This window comes from Rhinolophus ferrumequinum, chromosome 7 (assembly GCF_004115265.2).
Source record: "Rhinolophus ferrumequinum isolate MPI-CBG mRhiFer1 chromosome 7, mRhiFer1_v1.p, whole genome shotgun sequence".
Taxonomy (NCBI): domain Eukaryota; kingdom Metazoa; phylum Chordata; class Mammalia; order Chiroptera; family Rhinolophidae; genus Rhinolophus; species Rhinolophus ferrumequinum.
Genome location: NC_046290.1, coordinates 46,137,165 through 46,157,937, shown reverse-complemented (window position 1 = coordinate 46,157,937; position 20,773 = coordinate 46,137,165). Strand labels below are relative to the sequence as shown.

Sequence of the window (20,773 nt, the reverse complement as noted above, 5' to 3'; positions counted from 1 at the left end):
ACTTGGAAAGAAAAGGAAAACTCATCCTAATAAGGATGTAATGCAGAAGAAGCCAAGCTCAAAAGGCACTAACAACTAAACATGAACACCTTGCATGATTATAAATCCATTTGGGGATTCATTCATTTACTGAAGCCAAAAAAAATGTCATGAGTCTGACTCTAGGCACCATTTTCTTTAACAATTTCACAAACCTATTAACAAAACTATTTACTGATCATAAGGTTTTGTTTGGCAAAAATAAAGCAAAAAAATTAATACCTCAAATGACTCTCTTTAAAAAAAAAAACTTCAACGTCAAGGTGTCTAACAAAGAACCCAGGTTTTATTGTCGCCTTGTCAAAAACTTACTTTTTAGCCTTGATAAGATGACAATGTATTAAATATACACATATTTCAGATATATGTGAAAAAATATAGTAGGACACAGCACTGGAGCTCAGGTCTATATCTATTTGGCTTCAGTCTTCACCTGCACAAAATATTGGAAATTCTGGGGAAATGGGGAGACAGACACTCTTGAAACTGACAGTCATAACTCATTATAATTCTACACCTTTTGAGATTACCCAGTATTTTTTTTTAACTAAAAGTACTCCCATGCAGGTTCTATAACTTTTATTGGAGCCCCCAATGTTTTTAGTAGATGGTTCTAATTTAAAGAAAAGTAAAATAAGTATTTCTGAATTGCACATCCATTTTTATCATGATAGACCTTGAATGGTATGTTCCTGTTATTTTCAACACAAAAATTTTTTTCTTAACGTATCCTGTTAACTCAAGCAGGCAGAACTTGCTTTTCCGTTGGCTAACTATAAATACAGGAATGGCACAAATAACAATAGACCTTTATTATCAAATAGAATTACAACTAATGATATTTTTCTGGTCTTCAATATTTTATTAAAACCATAAATGTTCATGCCCTTTGATCCAGAAATTCCACTTTTAGAAACCTCTATCGGAGTTAACACACATACAAAAATAAATGTGGAAGAATATTCACTGCAGCACTGGTTATAATAGTAAAACATCAAACAATTCAAAAACATCCATTAACATTACCTTAAATGACAGTATATCCTACAATGAAATACATGTAGTGTTTTGTAAAAGATCGTGAAGGAAAAAAATTGGCAGATTTTTAAGTATTAATTTTAAAAATCTGCCCAGGTATACTGCCAGTGGGAAAAAAGCAAGACACAATTATTTATAATAGCCAATAATAACCTAATGTTGGGAACAACCTAACTATCCATCAACTGATAAATGGATGGACAAAATGAGGTATATCCATAAAATGGAATACAATTCAGTAATAAAAAGGAACAGACACTGACACATGCTGCTTTATGAACCTCATAAACATTTTACTAAGTGAAAGACGCCAGACACAGAAGATCTCATATTGTATGACTACGAAAAGTCCAGAAGAGGAAAAGCTAGAGAGTAAGAAAGTGGATTACCATAGTAGCTGCCTCAAGCTGACGGGGAAAAAGAGGATTTAACTGTATAGGAGCGTGAGGGGCCTAATTATTGGGAGGATAAAAATGTTCTAAAACTGATTTATGGTCATGGCTGTACCACTCGGGAAAGTTACTAAAAATCAATAAAATGCACATTAGGGTAGAGTTTATGATATATAAAATACGCTTCAATAAGGTTGTTTGAAAAAAGGAAAGAAGGAAGTTGAGAGATTCCTTTTGTGACATGGGAGAGCAGTTTTGCTTGGTTTGGTCTTTAACATATTGGTTCCTACTACCTCAATTTCTGAAAGTTAGTATCCTCCTAATAAGAGCAATATAGTTTTTAATTGTTATTTTGAAATAACTGTAGATTTACAGGAAATTGCAGGAAAAATGTACAAGGAGGTCCAATATATGAGCAAGATTTATTTTTCAGTAGAATGGTTACATCTTACTTAGAAAGGTCAGCCCTCCCTACCAGTTGGATATGGCTGCTATTTATGTTCACTGGTAACAGATGACTGACTGCAGACTTCATAATGACCCATTCTTCTGTGGAGGCCTGATAATTGTGTTTATTTTTTTTTTCAGGTTAAAAAAATAAATTAAAAAGCAAGATGCAAAACGGTATACCTAGTAGGATTTCATTTTCATTGAAAAAAAATTATATGTTGCATATATGTATACAAAAGGAATATGAAGTCATATACAGCAAACTATTAACAGCAAATTATTTCTAGGAAGTGGAATGATGAGTAGAAACTTTTTATTAAAAAATTAATAATAAATAAGCCAAGTCTTCAATATAAAAGTAATAGAGTTAAAAGCTATCATGATAAGCAGTTTTAAAATGCAATTTTCTCCCAAGTATAGTACAATTGTTGGTATAAAATCGCTTATCAATGGCTAGGTTTTATTTTGCTTCTGTTCAAATTTTTGAATTATTCTGTTTTTACAATTTTATTAAGATAGAATTCACACACCATATAATTCGCCTCTTCAAAGTCTACAACGCAGTAATTTTTAGGATATTTACAGAGTTGTGCAACCATCATCACAATGTTAGAACATTATTTCCACCCACCAAAAAAATATCCCGTCCCCAAATACAGGCATACCTTGGATGTTGCACGTTTGGTTCCAGACCACGGCTATAAAATGAGTATCGCAATAAAGCAAGTCGTAAGCTTTATGCTGGTAGAAGGTCTTGCCTTCAATTTGTAAAAAACACACCTGTGAAGCTCAATAAAGTAAAGTGCAATAAAATGAGGTACACCTGTAGCTCGATTTTTAAAAGTAGGTAGGTATTTACTAAACAGTGAAGAGCTTCTTGTCAGCTGGCTTATTCACTAGTTTAATCAACACAAGTAAATACATGTCCACGAAGAAATCTGTACAAGAATGTTTATAGCATCATTATTCATAATAGCCAAAAGGTGGAAACAACCCAAATGTCCATCACCTGACAAACGGATAAACAAAATGTGATATATCCATGCACTGAAATGTTATTCAGCCATAAAAGGAATTAAGTACTGATATATCTAACAATATTGATGAACCTTGAAAACATTATGCTGAGAGAAAGAAGCCGGTCACAAAAGACCCTATGTTACAGGATTCCATTCACATTAAAGTCCAGAATAAGATAATCTATAAAGACAGAAAGTAGATTAGTGGGTCACTGGCGGGGTGGGGGGGGGGTGGGAAGGAGAAGGTATGGAGTGATACAAGGTACAGGATTTCTTTTTGAGGTAATGAAAATGTTTTTAATTGACTTGTGATGATGGTTGCAAATATTACCCAAATGACTGTGACTATTACTAAAAACCACTGACTTGCACACTTTAAATGAGTGAATTATATGGTATGTAAAATATATCCATCCCAATATGGAGCGGGGTGGCTCAGTTGGTGTCATGCAGGGTCTCAGCTCCAGCTCCCCACACAAGAATGCAGGATATGGTGAAGCCAAAAAGGAACACCCACAGAGCCATAGATAGGGGAGTCATACCACTATATTCTCGGTGGCAGCTGGGCTGGAGACACAGGAAGCGGGAGCCACACGATCCGCAACCTGCCGGCCGCTTCTTCTCTGCCAACCAACCAACCAACGCCCTAGCGCAGCCACAGCAGTTATATTAGTGGCTAATGACTAACTGGAAACAGCTGATGGCCAACTAGTCACAGCTGATGGCCATCTACTTCCCGAGCCAGTACCTTTCCATGTGAGGCCGAGAGCCTGGAAACTGCTCTCTGGGACTCTGTCCCCACAGTTGGTTAGAGCCCGAGCTCTGAACAGGGCTGCTGGTTCGATTCCCACATGGGCCAGTGAGCTGCGCCCTCCACAACTAGACTGAAGACAACGAGTTGCCGCTGAGCTTCCAGAGGGGCGGCTGGATGGCTCAGTTGGTTATAGCACAGGCTCTCAACAACAAGCCTGCCGGTTCAATTCCCACATGGGATGGTGGGCTGCGGCTCCTGTAACTAAAGATTGAAAACGGCGACTGGACTTAGAGCTGAGCTGCGCCCTCCACAACTAGATTGAAGGACAACGACTTGGAGCTGATGGACCCTGGAGAAACACACTGTTCCCCAATATTTCCCAATAAAATTAGAAAAAAAAAAAAATATATATATATATATATCTCAATAAAGTTGTCCAAAAAGCTAAGTAAATAATATTTTTATCCCTTTTAATCAATAAATTCTTGCAGAGAAATTTTCAGCATTAACTGACAAAAACAACTATTAACACCATTGCGGGCCCAAGGAGGACAATTACAAAATAGGATCTTTTATCTGCATATCTTAATGCACTGTCATAGAACACCCACTGACTATGACCTCGGCGCAAATAAAATCACGTTATAAACTAATAGAATCTGTTAAACATCTTTGCATAATTTCTAGTATGAAGTAGAAAAAAAAGTTTTATTATCCTTCGGAGACGTGAGTCCAGAATCATACGGACAAGTCCCTTAAGAGAACACAAACTTCTCAGTTCCTACTGTCTCCTCTTACCACTCTAATATCACTAAGACAACTGCACTTAACGGTTTGATGTACATCAATCAGTCCAGATTCCTTCCTCATACATATATAGTCACATGTTACTTTTTAATATGGAAATGAGATCTGCTATGCATACTGTTTTGCATCCAAATTATCAATTGAACTGTAATTTAGCTGAAAAGATGATTAAGTTATAAGTAAGGTCACCAAGTCACTAAAAATGCTCATATTTTTTCTAGCCAAATATAGTCTACAAGAAAGACATCCTTGAAATTTCAAATTAAAGTTTAAATAAGTCATCAAACCCATTTTGGAAACCCAAAGGCATCTTTTTCTGATTGATTTTATAACATAACTTTATACTTAAACACTTTTAAAACAGACATAACATAAAATCTAACTTCCACTTGAAGAAAAAAATGCGTCTATTAAAAATGCTATGAAATTCCTATTTTAAGTAAAATGGAACTGTTCACATACCTAGGTTTTTAAGAGTCACAAAAATAGTAGAAAAGCACAAAGCTATAAACCCCACAGACTTCAGTTAATGGTTTGAAACTTCTTCAAAGAGCCTTTTAAGGGCAACAGTAAATTAAACACTAAAAATAAAAAAACCCGGATATTCTTCAATTTTGATTAGCCCAAGAACTGGAAAATAGGCAGAAAGAAGATAGAGTGTAGACTGTATGAATTAAAAAGTTGATTTTACCTAGTTTCCATTTCAATTAAAAAAATTTTAGGGGGGGTGGAAAGAGAAGGATCAGGAGGGGCTGTCTGTGAGAACAATACCACCCAGTCCAGACAGCCTCAAAAACAAACAAATACATACCACTTCCTATCTCTCTGCATTCTCCTTTTACTTTAGCTCTTACTGCTATTTGACGACCTTGGACCAGCCACTGCAAAGCAGTGCATTTAACATGCATTGGATGTAGTCTCACCTTATCAGCCTTCTCTGAAAGACACAGTAAAATATTTAACTAACTGTAAAAAAATTTTTTTCCTCTGCAAAATGGCCCCTCTAGGGAAGAAACTTCTAGACATTTTTGATGGGAATTCAACAAATATACACTGAGAGCCCTCTGGTGCCATTTTTGCCTTGGAATAGGAAGAAAAGGATAAAATACATGCAAGCAGTTTTTCTATAAGTAAACAGGGCATTCAACCACAAGCCACAATCGCTTTCAGTCAATGTTCTATTTATACATTGAAATTTTCACACATGATCACTAAAACTATTCTGCAGAACTATTGGCAAGATATTGCTAAAGCACAAAACAGTGATTAAAATATGCAGAATGAGCACTGCTCAGCAACCAAAACTACTCAGTGCAGGTACAAAAGTCACTCAAACACATTTGTTGGTTGATTGAAGGAAATAAATCTTATTAAACTAAAATTTTTTTTCCTCCACACTCAAATACCCCTCCTTAATCTTTTTAATTATAACACACCTCTTTCCAGTTAGTTAAATCCTTAAAGCCATCTAAATTCCATCAAGGAGGATGTATGTCTGATGGAATTGATGGAATTGTGTGCCAACTTCATCACACAGTTCACTAATCACTTCCCACTTTAATCCTTTCTGGCTGGCCATTCCAGCAACATTCTCTAGCATCTTCACCAATAGATATAATCTCAGTTGATGCTGTGCTGTTTTTGTTTCTCCTGCATCTGAATTTATAATAACCTCTGTGGACCCAATTATTAAAATTCTTCCAACTCTAATATTCTTTAATTTTTCCACACTAGGTAAATTGAAAGCCAAGCCTTTATTCCCTTTCCTTTATAAGTCTGCATGACACTATATTTCTATATGGATTTCTTAGGGTGCTTAATTATGCTAGAATTATGAAATCAGGATGGATAATCTCAGAAGATACCCCACGATTCAAAAAACTACTTCCCAAAGGTTTATGCTAACCAAATACGCAGGATGATACAAAGCATACCTGTTTTCCCATGTCTTTGCCTAAATAATTTAAATGGTTCTGAAAGGATTAGTGTGTAGGGCTAGAAAAGAAGCCAGACAGCAAATTTTTATCCTTTCCATATCAATGTTCAAAAATCCTTCTCCTGAATTGAATTTATGCAGACTAAATCAGTATCAATTTCTTTCAAATTTCTCCTAGATTAAGGCAAAAATACAAAACAACCATCCCTCCACATCCCCCCATCAGAAAAACTAAGGGCCTCACAATAAAATTTAGTGTCATCTAAAATACTATAATTTTATAACGTATACCTGTAAAGTCTACTTAAACCTAATTTGATGAAACCTAGTTTGCTTTTTCACAGCCTGTTGTAGTTGAAAACAATTTGGGCATGGCTAACTGGCTAACAGTTATACAATACATTTTAACTTAGTGTATGTTATCTACATGTATGTACACAGGTTTTCTCTAGAAAACTACGTAAGAAGTTGGTAACAGTAATTGTTTTGGGGAAGATCTTGATGGCTGGACAAAAGGGGGGAGATTTTATACCATATTTATTCCCTTTTGTACCTTTTGAATACTGAACCATGTAAATTTTGCAAATCTGTTAATTAATGTACATATGGAAATATACATACATATATACTTTTCAAATTTTAGTACATCATCTTATGGGATCATATCCTAAGCAGGTACCCCAAACTACAATATTTGGAAATTTCAAGTAATAAAGTCTATGTTCTGGGTTTATATGGTAACTTCAACTCATTTTCTAAAGACATATATTTTTAAATTATCATATGGACAAACAACTCCAATTAATATGTATGTATGTATTAGTCTCTCATCTACGATACTAAATTTAGAGTAAATAATCAAGCAAAAATATAATAATGTTTTGCATTCCAAAGTCCTATTAATAGCAATTCCAAGTTTTTAAAAACATTTTAATCCTCCCAGTTTATCCACATAATCATAGGTCAAATTCTGGATATATAACTAAGTGCTCCAATTTTATTTAAAAGTTAAGTATGACAATACCAGTGAAACCAACAGACAAATGGAATGAGATTCTTACACTGGTTAATCAGTAAAAGAAATAAGGAAAAACTTCAGGATAAAAAATACCTAAGATAGTTCTTGTTCATTCATTCTTGATGTGCTCACTGGAGATAATCTTTGGAAAAAGTAACCTAACTAAAAATATCAGTTCGTTACAATGTGATGTATGCTAAAGAATACTTGATGTCTTTGGGAAAATGCTTCATATCTTATACAGATTAGGATTATTATGTAAAATGAGATTTATGAGGTATTTGACCTAGTATGTTGTGCTTATTTTTCCCCTTCAATAATTATGACCGATGAAATTTATTCCTTAAACTGTTTTTAACTCCGGAATTAATGTGGACTTACATAAAAACATAAAGCCATTTTAATAACTATTAAAATGTGCAACGCTAACATTGAGAATCTCAAAAGTATTAACTAGTACTCAACTCTCTGAGAACAAAGTAGCATACAGAGACACTTCCTTATTGTAATAATTGTTGATGCCTTTTTAAAGATACATAATCTTTTTGATGGACTAACAACTGTTTTTACATATTAAAAGAAATAGTGTGGAAATCTGCTATTAAGATTATTTTGCTGCCCAATTCCAATAGAAAAGAAAAACATCTTCAACCTGATTATCAATGGCACTATATTTTGTGGCAAAAACTGACTTATCAGCAACAAAACTGTAGTGTAGGAAGTTTTGAATACAGTTTTCTCTTCAATGTATAGTATTAAGTAAAAGAATTTATAACGTACCATGTAGTTTTAGTTAAGAAAAACTATACTTGAAAGAAAAAGGCAGGATGTGCTGCTTTCAAAAGAGCTTGAAGAGTTTGAATGATTCAAACTTTCCTCTAATAAAATGACACAACAAAAGGTTTGTCTTTTTACATGTAGGGGGGAAAAATTAATAGGTTGTTTGGTTAGAAACCTAAAGTGTTAAAGTTTCCCATTACCTCACTTTGACAAGTTTTATTTTGTTCTGACAGTGACACTTGGAACATAAGGGGAGAATAGTGAAACTAATATCGTAGGTTCTATATTTTAAGAAATTATTTTATAAAGGATCCTGAAATATGTAAATGTTTAAGTTGTTTTAAATAGTCAACTATCAAATTCTCAGAATTTATTTAGTTTCTAGACTTTCCTAGTTCATTTAAGCCTCCAAAGCTTTTCAAGTTCCAATTTAGAGCTTTCAGCCCCAATTCCAGGGTTGGAAATAAAATAAAATGCCGTCTATTTAAACTATTTGTATTCAATAGTGGAAGTAAAGGCAAAAATTGAAACACAAATTAGACTTGGGATTAGCTCTAGATTTCAGATTCAAATTTATTACCATTCCTCTATTAAGAGGCACAAAAAAGGGCACACCAAAATTTATACAAAAATGTTGATGGAAGCATTATCCATAATAGCCAGAAACAACAAACAAGGCTATGTTCAAAGCTCAATTAACAAAAAACAAAAGATAACTTTAAAATGTTAATGTACGATTTGGAATTAACAAACTTCCAAATACACATTTATGCATCAAAAATATGCAAAATATTGTAAGCATGTCATTTTTAAATGATCCTTTCAAAAGTTTTATAAATTGCCACTGTAAAACCTAATATCTAAAACTGATAGGCTAAACCAAAAATTCATATGGAAATGCAAGGGACCCAGAAGAGCCAAATTTTGAAAAAGAACAAAGCTGGAGGACTCACACTTCCCAATTCCAAACTTACTACAAAGTTATAGCAATAAAAACAGTGTGGTTGGTCCTAGCATAGGGATAGACAATGGAATACAACTAAAACATCCAGAAATAACCCGTACATCTATAGTCAACTGATTTTTGACAAGGATACCAGAGCTATTCAATGGAGAAAAAAGAGCCTTTTCAGCAAAGGGTGCTGGATATTCACATGCAAAAGAATGAAGTTGTACTGTGTTTCCCCGAAAACAGGACCCAGCTGGACAATCAGCTCTAAGGCGTCTTTTGGAGCAAAAATGAATATAATGAATAATAATCTAATATAACATAAGACCGGGTATAATATAATATAACATAAGACCAGGTATAATATAATATAACATAAGACCGGGACTTATATCCATTTTTGCTCCAAAAGACGCCTTAGAGCTGACTGGCTGGCTGGGTCTTATTTTTGGGGAAACACGTACCTTCTTCCTTGCACCACACAAAATTTAACTTCATTGGATCATAAGTCTAAATGTAAGACCTAAAACTATAAAACCCACAAAAGAAAACATAGAAGTAAATCTTTGTGACTTTGGTCTGGGAAAGATTTCTTAGATTACAAAAGCGTAAGTGATAACAGAAAAATTAGATAAACTGGACTTCAACAAGAGTTCATCAAAATTAAAAACGTCTGTGCTTCAAAGGACACCATCAAGAAAATGAAAAAGACAACCCAAACAATGGGAGAAAATATTTACAAAATCACATATCTAGTAAGAGACATGTACCCAGAATATAAAAAGAACTCCTACAACTCAGTAAGAAAAAGACAACCCAATCTAAACATGGGCAATAGATCTGAACAGACATTTCGCCAAAGAAAATACATAAATGGACAACAAGCACATGAGAAGATGCCCAACATCATTAGCCACCGGAGAAATGCAAATCAAAACCACAGTGAGACACTACTTCATACTGACCTATTGTAATAAAAAATACAGATAACAAGTGTTGTCCAGCACGTGAAAAAATTGGAACCCTCAGACATTGCTAGTGGGATTGTAAAATGGTGCAGCCACTTAGAAAACAGTTTGGCAGTTCCTTGAATGTAAAACAGAGAATTACCATATGACCCAGCAATTCCAATCCCAAAATAAATTAAGACATATGTCCATACAAAAACCTGTACAAACATGTTCATAGCCGCATTACTCATCATGGCCAAAAACTGGAAACAACTTAAATATCCATCACTAGTGATGGATAAATAAACTGTGTTATATACATACAATGGAATATTATTTGGCCATAAAATGGAAGTACTGATGATACATCGGATGAACTGGATGAAGCTTGGATGAACCTTGGAAACATGCTAAGTGAAAGAAGCCAGTCCCAAAGGTCCACATATATGCGTATGATCCCATGTGATATGTCCGGAACAGATAAATCTACAGAGGCAGAAATGTACAGATTAGCTGCCAAGGGCTGCGGTAGGAGAGAAATGGGGAGTGACTGCTAATGGATACAGGGATTCTTTCCGAGGTGATAAAATTGTTCTAAAATTGATTGTCGTGATGTATGCAAAACTCTATGAACATACAAACCATCCTTGAACTGTATGCTTAAATGGGTGTACTGTGTATGTGAACTGTACCTCAATAAAGCTGTTTTATAAAAAAAATTTAATGTCGCTTGTGGAAAACAAGGAACTTTCAAGACTATGAACTGATCTGATTACTAAGCAAGTTCTTGCTTGAGACACTTAGAAATTTTCTAAGACAGATTACTCCTTTAAATATTTCTAAATCTTAACTAAAATAGAATTGTAGTACTTACAACTGTCAGGACATAAAATGAGATTCACCCAAGATACCTGAGTAAACATATTACTTTCCTCTACATGGCTGAACTGTACTTCCCATGACAACAAACAATAACTGCAGCAAAACACTCCACAGGGAGACTGAGAAGTCAATCTCCAAGAAGAATCTAATACTAATACTGAGTTAAGAAGGGGGTGTGGAAAGAATGAGGAAGGGGAAGCAGCACGGGGATAAGGGGGAAGTCTCGATGCATTTAAGCCCCAGGAATCCAGTTACATTAAATTCAACTTTTATACGCTTTGTGAACAGGCCCAGAGGCAAAGTCCTGGGCGCAGACCAACGGGCCGAGCTGCGAAGCCGAGAGGAAGTGCTGATCCGACCCCGGCCCGCACGGGATTTCGTGTGGAAATGGGGGAGAAGGGGGCTGGCGTGCGGGAAAGAGGCGAGCCCCCGCACCCAGCGGGGGCCGACGCTCGCCTGCAGCGCGCAGCCGGGGGCGGCCGCGCGGCCGGCCCGTCGTGCGCGCTCGAGCCGCGGAGCACGCCCGGCGCCTGGAGCTCCGGCGGGGCCGGGTCCTGTCTCCCGCCCCATCCGGCGCTTTGTCCCAGCGCGGGCGGCGGGCGGCCCCTCGGCGTCCTCAGGGTGGGCTGCGCGGCGGCGATGACAGCCCCCGGCCCCAGCAAGGACTGCGAGCCTGCGAGTCCCGGCGGCCGCCGATCCGTCGCCCGGCTTCATCCAGGCGGGACCCAGCAGGCGGCGGTCCGAGGACGCTCTTCTTGCCCGCGGATCTGCCGCCGCCGCCGCCGCCGCCACCGCCCGAAGCGCACGCAGGCCGAGGTCAGGCGCAGAAAGCCTCAGACTCCGAAACCCACACTATTTCCAGCATCCCTCTCTTACCCAAAAATTCTCGACGAAATGCGCCATGACCATCGTGCCGCTGTCGCCGCCGCCGCGCCGGGTTCTGCGTCCGCGCCCGCCCGCCGCTGTGTAAACACCGGCCCGGCCCCCACGGCGCCCCCGCCTTTCACCGCCGCCGCCTTCTTCCCGGAGACCAGCCCGCACCCTTCAGGGCGCATGCGCCCCCTAGCGGCCGCCGCCGCGGGACGAGCACTTCGAGGACACCGCCTGGTGCGCGCATGCGCGCCGGGCCCCGTTCCCGGGTTTCAGTCGCCTGCTCTCTCTCTTTCTCTCTCCCCAGCGCGGGCGCGGCTAGGTTGAGTATTCTCTTGGGAATGGTGGAGAACCGGGTCCCTGAGGAGTCACTCGGGAGGCCGTCCGCACCCTTTGTGGCGCGATGGGTACTGGCTCAGGGACCGGGCTAAGACAGGGGCCGGCCAGCGGCGGGGGAGCCGGTAGCCTGGCTGCTCGCTCCCTTCCTCGTCACAAGGCTCGCTTCCCCCGCCTTCTAGGAGTCGGATGGGACCCAAGTCTGGGCAAGCTGGGATGGGGGAAACTTGGCCTCTAGCCACCTGGAGGACACTCAGAAACCTTTGGTCAACAGGGTGCCTTTCTTTGACAAGGAACTAAGAACCAAAACAAAACTTTCCAAGGCCTGAAAAGGAGGAAACGCCCAGTGTCGCCAGAGAGTCACTGGAGCTGCACGAGACCCAGGCACCGAATCCGTGACCTCTAACAACACGCCCCAAGCAAACCAGCCAGGGTGGCCTACTGCAGGAACGTGACCCAAAACGAACGAATTTCCCTGACCCAGGCAATTAAAAAAAAATTTTTTTTTCAGGACTTGTACATGTGAGTCCGTGGTTCTCTTAGCAACGTGTACATTTTGGAAAAAGAAACAAGTTTAAACACGCCTCGGCATAACCGAAAAATCAAATCCCCTTCTCCTTGCTTTCCAAAGGTTAAGGGAAAAAACTTCCTGTAGAGAGGTCTCAAGTTCACTGTCACCAGATCTGCTACTAGGTCCAAATCTGCAGCTCTTGAAGCCAAGCCCCACAAACAGATTTACTGTAGTTTTAACTGTACAAACACATCACATCTTCAGATTTTGTGGCTTCAAACATAATGAACACAACACTATTTCTTCATTGGAAATTACTCATACTTTCATTCTCAAAAGTAAAAACCACACAGTGGCTTACACTGGATGAAACTAAAGTATTTGTTGAATTGGGAACAATTGGGTAATGGTATTGTCATATCTTTTTAAGAATATTTTTTAGAAATATATAGGATATAATGATAAGACATCTAGAATTTGCTTTAAAATAATTCACTGAGGGAGGGGGTGTGAATACGGGTAGCTGAAACAAGGTTAACCATCAGTTGATAATTGCTGCAGCTAGGTAATGGAAACATGGTGGTTCACTATACTCTTCTCTTTTGGTATATGTTTGCTATTCCCTTTCTTTAGAAAGTCCTCATAAAAGTGTCATTGACACCTAGTTTTGGGGGAAGTCATACTTAGAACTATGCTACAATTCTTTAAGCCATTAGGCTAGCGCTATCTTTCTTGATGCTATAGAAATTCCAGAAAAAATACAGCCATCTAGATCTCCCTGCAAATAAGCTTGGCATTAAATTCCTATCACTAAGCTCTAAACCCCTTAGACCTAAGGAGATGCCCCAATCCTGGATCCCATACTTTGAAGGACCTTACGTATCACAAACACTAATTTATTAAAAACCCATGGCTGCCTCTGCTGCTCCTGTTCTAAGGTTGAACACTGGCCCACAACCATAAATACCCTCTCCCATGACCAACATTATTCAGCCCCAGGAAAACATTTCTTATCTCTTGCCCTATGTCTTCAAAACAAAAAGTGGACTCCAACTGCAGTGAAAACTTGTGGGTAGTATAGCTGCCCATATCAGAGATAAACTGCTGTGGAGTTCAGACAACTTGAGCAGCAGAAGTACTTAAGAAAGAAAGAAGACAGGCAATTAACTTGTCCAATTGTTCCTCTCAGCTTGAATGCAGTAGATCGTTTGGTAACAAAGTGGTGTCAAGCACAGACTTTCCTTCTCTTAGTGTTCCAATTTGTGATTCCAACACAATTTAGCATAATACATATTCAATACTTGCACGGGGTACACTGGTCTCCATTTATACTCTTATCTCTGGTTCTCATAAATATTATAGGCAGGCCTGCCATAAAGATAAGTATCCTATATATTTCGGGTATTTACAAGGTTCATTGGGGCCAAAACACCATAGGCTATAATTGCCTGGTATTTAAACTGTGGAACTTTACAGTAAATAGTGATTACGGTGACTAAATTTCAGACAAGATGGTGTAGTAGAAGAAGAATGTGGGTGGTATCAGCCACCTTCAGTTCTCTCAAGTGAGGTTTGCAGGGATGCACACACACTCTGGTAGAGCATAGATAAGGTCCTGAGTGGGGAGCTCACTCATATGACCTTAAAGTACTTGTGCCACACACACTTACCTATGCTTATCCCAAAAGATTCTGAAATTATTAAAAAACTGGCATAGATAGCAACAGCGTTCCACTCACTGCCTATAATACCTGGCACTTCATAGTCACTTTGTAAGTGTTCAGTGAAAGAATAGATGAGTGATTGAGCCTATGATAGAAACGTGAAGGTGCATGAGACTTTGAATAGGCAATAACTCCATTCTTCTTTTACTCATACTTTTTTTTCCATACCACAGACACTCTTTTATTTACTCATCCTCTTTATTGGTGCTAGATCTTAGAATCTATTAAAAATGTCATTATTTAAGTTCTATTTGATTTAATTTTCTCTCATTACTTTAAATATTTTCAAAAGAGTCCTTTGGGGCTTGGGTATACTTCTTAAAGGATAAGCTACCTTTTGTAATAAAAATAACATAAAATTGAAATAATAATATTCAAGATTGGCTATGGAAGGGACCCCTAAACAATTTGGCTTTCAATTTTTGGGTGCCTCCACCACCAGATTCGTCTTCCTCTTAGGATCTCTCCCTAATTATAACTGCCATCAACATGTTGGCTTCCAAAGGATATTGTTGGTCCCCATAAAACTGTGTCCCAAATATGTACATTATAGCCCAAAGCATACCTGCACTGCTCAAAAATAACTTGATAAATAGTAGCAAATGAGAGAGGAAAAATTAACACAAATAACCTAAATCTAAATTCCCTCGTTGAAAAAATATGGTTTAGCTCCAAGATTTGAGGGCAAGGCACCCAGAGAACTTCCCCCTTTTCATTCCTTAGTTTGATCTCCCATTTCCAATCCTGGGTTCACAGCTCACAGCACATTAATGAACATCTAGTTAGCAAGGTCATTTCCTCATTACTTCATATAAAACTAGTTCTATTCTAGAAGAGTTGATGATAAAGTAAAACTCATTTTCCCATTTATTTTCAATATGATTTTGCGAATGTATTTCCACTTGTTTCCAAGATGAGGGTAGCAGAGGAGAAGCTCCTATAAATCTCTCTTGTTTCCTGCTGATTTCTTTAAGGGGCAGCATCCTGTGTCAGATGCAGTATTCCTTCTCTGTTCTCATCTTGCACTTGACAATAACAAGTGGCAAAGAGCTAAGCTCCATTAAAAGGCGGAAGAGAAACAGGCAGATCCCTGAAGTCTGGTGTCCTCTTGTTTTTCCCAACTCAATAGCTGCATACTGACAGCAAACACTTTATGCAAAACAGAAAGAAAAGCAGAAGCTTAGCAGATGGTACCCAGGCAGGCAGCTATATGAGGGCAAGGAGGTAGAAACAAGTTAATCAAACTGCAGGATGGAGCTAAATACCACCTTCCACATACTCTTCTCGGTTCACAGCAACTTGCTAGGCACACCTTTCTTCTCTGTTGAGGGAGTGACTGTATGCTCCCTGATGGGGCATCATCTCTTCCTCCAGAATGAGATGTACTTTCCCAGGGACTCTCTTCTCTTCCCTTTCTGTCTGTGGAAGAAGCACAAAAACACCTGACAGATTGTTCACGGGGTTACAGTGCTGGTGACCACAGGGAACCCAACAGGGGATTCAAAAATAAGAAAAGAGAAATTACTAAATTATAGAAAGTCATGAAGGTGATGATAATGTAAAAACATATAAAATGTTTTTCATTAATGTTAAGTGGAAAGGTAGAAGATGACATGGATAATACATTAAAAATGCATGTAAATAGACAAAAATCAAAAGAAAACATGAAAAAATATATGAGGTATCAAAAAATATAGTGAATATTTAAATTTAAAAAAGTATTACAGTAAAAGACGCATTGCCATTATTCCCCCTCAAAATACTCCCCCTCATTTGAAACACACTTATCTCATCATTCTTGCCACTTTCTGAAGCAGTTCTTGATGTCCTCTTTCATGAGTATCTTTAGTTGTGCTGTTGTGTCTGTCTTGATGTCCTGAATTGATTGAAATGTTTACCTTTCATGGTCATTTTGACTTTGGGGGAGAGCCAGAAGTCACACAGTGCCAGACCCGGTGCTAAGGTAGATGAGGACGCATCATAGTGTTTTTATTTGATAGAAATTGCCGTACCAGAAGCGATGTGTGACATGGAGTGTTGTCATGATGGAGGATGAAACTGTTTGCCCATTTCATGTTAATGCATTGCTCATGATCCATGATTTACAGCACACTTTAAAACTCATCTTCTCTCAACCATAGCTCACACCCAACTGACTGCGCCGAACAAGTTGAAACTTGTCACTCTGTTGATAAGGTTCTTTGTGCAGCTTCCTGTATTAAAGATCTCTGCCTTTCCGTTGGATGGCACTCGACAGCAGCATTCACCTAATGTTTTGATCACACCTTGTATATGTGTTAGGGTGATAAGATTATGACAATTGTTAAACATTTAAATTTTATTTTAACGTTATAGCATACTAAGATTTAAAAAGCAATCACTGCTCTTTGTTTTTGTTTGAATATAAATGTAACTAGCCCTAATCTTCTTTAAGTCTCTCATTAACTCTCTCTTTTTCATTTGTTCAGGCAATAGACAATTATTGAGCACTTAATACACTGAAAAGACTGTCTCTGCTATTAAGAAATTAATAATTTAATATAGACCCATAATGAAGAAGACAATAGAGATGATAATTACAAAATAATGTGCCTAGAAGAGTACCTGGCATACAGTTAGTGACCAATAGACATTTATTAAATGAAAAAAATGAATGAATCACTGTTTCTTCTGAAGGATAACCTCAAAGAAATTTAGTCTGGGCTCTCTTCTTTCTTCTCCTCCTTCACCTTCTTCTTCTTTTCCTCCTCCTTCTCCTTCTTCTCCTCCTTCTCCTTCTTCTTACAAGGAAAGTGACAGGAAATTGCCCTGGATTCACTGGGCGTTTCCTCCATTAGTACAGTGGTTTGGGGGTCCATGAAGTATAGGGGAATCCAGAGCAACTTCTGAAACTCATTGCTTGTAGGACCAGCTAACCCCCTAGGAGGTGGTCATGTATGGAAACTGGAGGAACTGTGTGCTAGGAATTGTAATCATAGAAGCCCAAGAAAAGTGGCACCCTTGGCTAGCTAAGAATGGAGGAAGTAGGCTTGGTCTCCCTTGAAGACTCACTGAAGCCTGGCCAGGGATCTGAGTCACGAGTGGACCAGCACCTTCTGCACACTGTGCATGTAGCACCAGATTTCAGCGGTAACACAGTGTACCAGTAAGAAATATAGTCCCTGAGTTTCTTGGACAGCTGACGGGGAGGAGGGAACCTCATTCATCCACATAGGTAACAAACATTTATTGAACACCTACATTAATCTAAACCTTCTAAACACTGATGAAGCAATATCGAGCGAAACAAGTAGCTTCTAGGGCTGCCCCACTCTAAACAGGACATCTAGTCATTGTATTAAAAACCAGTCCCTTTTTACAGGCAGAAGGAAACAGACAACCAAATCAGCCTGTAGACGTGACTGCAATGTTCTCTCTCAAAATCTATAAGAAAGATCACTAAATTCTGATACTTAGTGTGAGAAGACAGACCATAACGATGAAAACAAACAAGGTCCTTTTGGATAGCTATGAAGTATAATTGAAGTAGATTGTGGTGGGAAGAGGGATCTTCTTTACCCTGAGTGGTCAAAATGGCCTCTCTGAGGAAGTGACATTTAAGCAGTGACCTGAATGAATCGAAGGAAATAGCCATGCAAACATCTGCAGAGAAGTCTACATTGAAGGATCCACCAGTGCAAATGCCCAGAGATAGCAATGAACTTGATATGTTCAAATCAATGGAAAAGAAGCCGGTGTAGTTGGAGTGCAGTGATCAAATAGGAAAGGATCAGAGATGAGTCAGAGAGGAAGGAAGAGTCCAATCAAGGGTAGAGAGGCTGGTTGTTTAAGTTTCATAGGAAATCAATGTCTAAGTTTCATAGGGTTTTAAAACTGCAGAGATATGATCTACTTTTTTAAAAGATACATGAGTGCTCTGTGCAAAAGGATTGACGGGGTGGGGGTCAGCAGTAATTGGGAAGCCAGTTAAAAGATAGACATAACAGTCCTGGCAAGAGAAAATGGTGGCAGTGACTAGGTGACAGCAGTAGAAGTGGTAAAAGTTAGCAGGCTCAAGAACTATTTTGAATGTAAAGCTGCCAGAATTTGCTAATGAATTAGATATGAGGTGTGAAGGGAAAAAATAAATTAAGGATGTTCCTAGGAGTTGTGCCTAAGCAACTAAGTGTATAGTGGTGCCACAGAAATGGAAAAGATACGGAGAGCAGCTGGTTTGGAGAAAGGGAAGGAGAACTCAAGGGTTCTGTTTCAGATATGTTAGGTTTGAGGTGCCTATTGGAAATCCAAGTGGAAATGTCTATCAGGCAACTGGATATGTGATTTTGGAGCTCAGAACAGAGATTGGATTTAAGACATAAATCTGAGGGTCATCACATATATGGATGACATTTGATGAGATCACATAGAAAGGGGTTGAGAGAGAGAGAAAGAGAAGGTGGGAAAGAGGGAGGGAGGGAGGGAGGGAGGGAGGGAGAGAGAGAAATTATTGAGCTGAACAAAAAGATTTGGGGATCTTTGACATTGATAGGTCAGGAGAGGTGGATGAACCAGCAATGGAGATTAATTAGAGTAGCAAAATGGAAGAAATATGGAAAAATGAATGACACTGAAATCAAGAAAATGTTTTAAGAACTGGTCAATGAGTGACAAATACGAGAAATGACCATTGGATTTAGTAGGATGGAGGTGACCTTGGCAAGTGGTGATTCTTTGAAGTGGTGGAAATATAAACCTGATTGGAGTGTGTTGAAAGGAAAAGGGGAAGTAAAGATGGCAAGCATAGACAACTCATTCAAGATTTACTGTGAAAGGGAGCAGTAAAATAAGCAAATATTGAAAGGAACAAAGGTGAAAGGGGAGGAGCAATTAACATGGGTCTGCTTGGGTGCCAGAGGGAATGAGCCAAAGAGAAAGGAGAGGGGAAATGATTGTCAGAATGTAGTAGAGACTGTACTGTACACCTGAAGCTGAAGCTGAACAATAATGAATGTCAACTACAATTTTATATATATATATATATATATATATATAAAATTGTAGTTATATATATATATATATATATATATATATATATATATATGGTTACAAGAAGCGGAGTACAGCATTAGGGATAGAGAGAGTGGAAATGTAATGGCTATGTGTGATGTCAGATGGGTAGTGGATGGGGGAAGGAGGTTTGTCACTGTGTGAGGGATATAAATGATAAATGTCTAACTATTACATTGTTTTGTGCACCTGAAACTAATAAAAAAAAGAAAAAAGAGAAAAAGAAAAGATGAATGAATACAAGTCACATTTGACTTCTGCAATGACAAGAGGTGCTCAAAGTGGTTACCATCAGCATAATTTTAATACAGTTATTTTTCTTTCTTATAGTGTGTACACATTTTTTTGGCACCCTCTGTATTTCTCAAAACTACAACACCTAAGTCAATATTAGAATGAAAAAATAAATAAATGGCCAAAGAATAAAACCCTGGGCTGTCAACTACAAAAAAAAAAAAAAAAGGCAGTAAAGGACATGAGATCCAGAGTAAAATTGGAGCTTCAAGAGAATGTTTCTAGATGTTCAGCTAATAAATCTAATAGGATCTTGATCAATCAATTGGAAAAAATAACTATAACTGCATGTGTAACTTTAGTTCTGCATGGTCAAAGCACCTTTTACATATTATCTCACTGAATCCTCACATCAGTTCTATGAGGTCACTACTATTATTATCCCAGTTTGTACAGATGAGAAAATATGCTCCAGGAGATTAAATAAGTTGCCAAGGTTACACAATCAGTAACTGGTGAACTACTGTTAACTTGTGGTAAACATTAACAGTGGGAAACAACTGTTCACAAAGGCATGAAGAAAGTGTTACCAAGAAAGGTAAGTGAGGCCTCAAGCGAGAGAATGGGTCAAAAGAAAATGAGGGTCAAGGGTAAAAGTTAAACTCAGCCACCCAGAGCTCTTACTTATGTGTGTGCGTGTTTTGTTTTGTTTTAAACTCATGGTCTGGTATTCATCAGTTCCACATTCTTTCCATAAAGAAGTCCCTTCCTTGGTTATTGTCTCTGTAAGCCAGGTGCTCTAAATGGATATGAATGCTAACTAATGAAGATCCCATAAAAATTTCAAGCAAATTTATTTATGTTACAGTCTTAAGAAGTCTTTTCTCAGTGTCACTTCTGAAACAAGTAAGAAATATAATTGTCCAAAAACTCAGATTATAATCAAAATCTAGGGCTGTCCCATCCTAAACAGGACATCTGGTCATTGTATTAAAAACCAGCCCCTTTTTACAGGCAGAAGGAAACAGACAACCAAAT

The 20,773-nt window shown here is 38.3% G+C and overlaps 1 protein-coding gene across 1 annotated transcript in view; it reads right to left on the bottom strand.

Moving 5' to 3' along the window:
* FCHO2 (FCH and mu domain containing endocytic adaptor 2) overlaps window positions 1-12,609 on the bottom strand; it is a 101,959-nt gene extending 89,350 nt beyond the window's left edge. The window contains exon 1 of the mRNA XM_033110524.1: window positions 11,891-12,609. Within this exon, the coding sequence (XP_032966415.1) occupies window positions 11,891-11,923 (33 nt within the window). The 5' untranslated portion in view covers window positions 11,924-12,609. The remainder of the gene's footprint in view (window positions 1-11,890) is intronic.
* Between the last annotated feature and the right edge of the window lie 8,164 nt (window positions 12,610-20,773).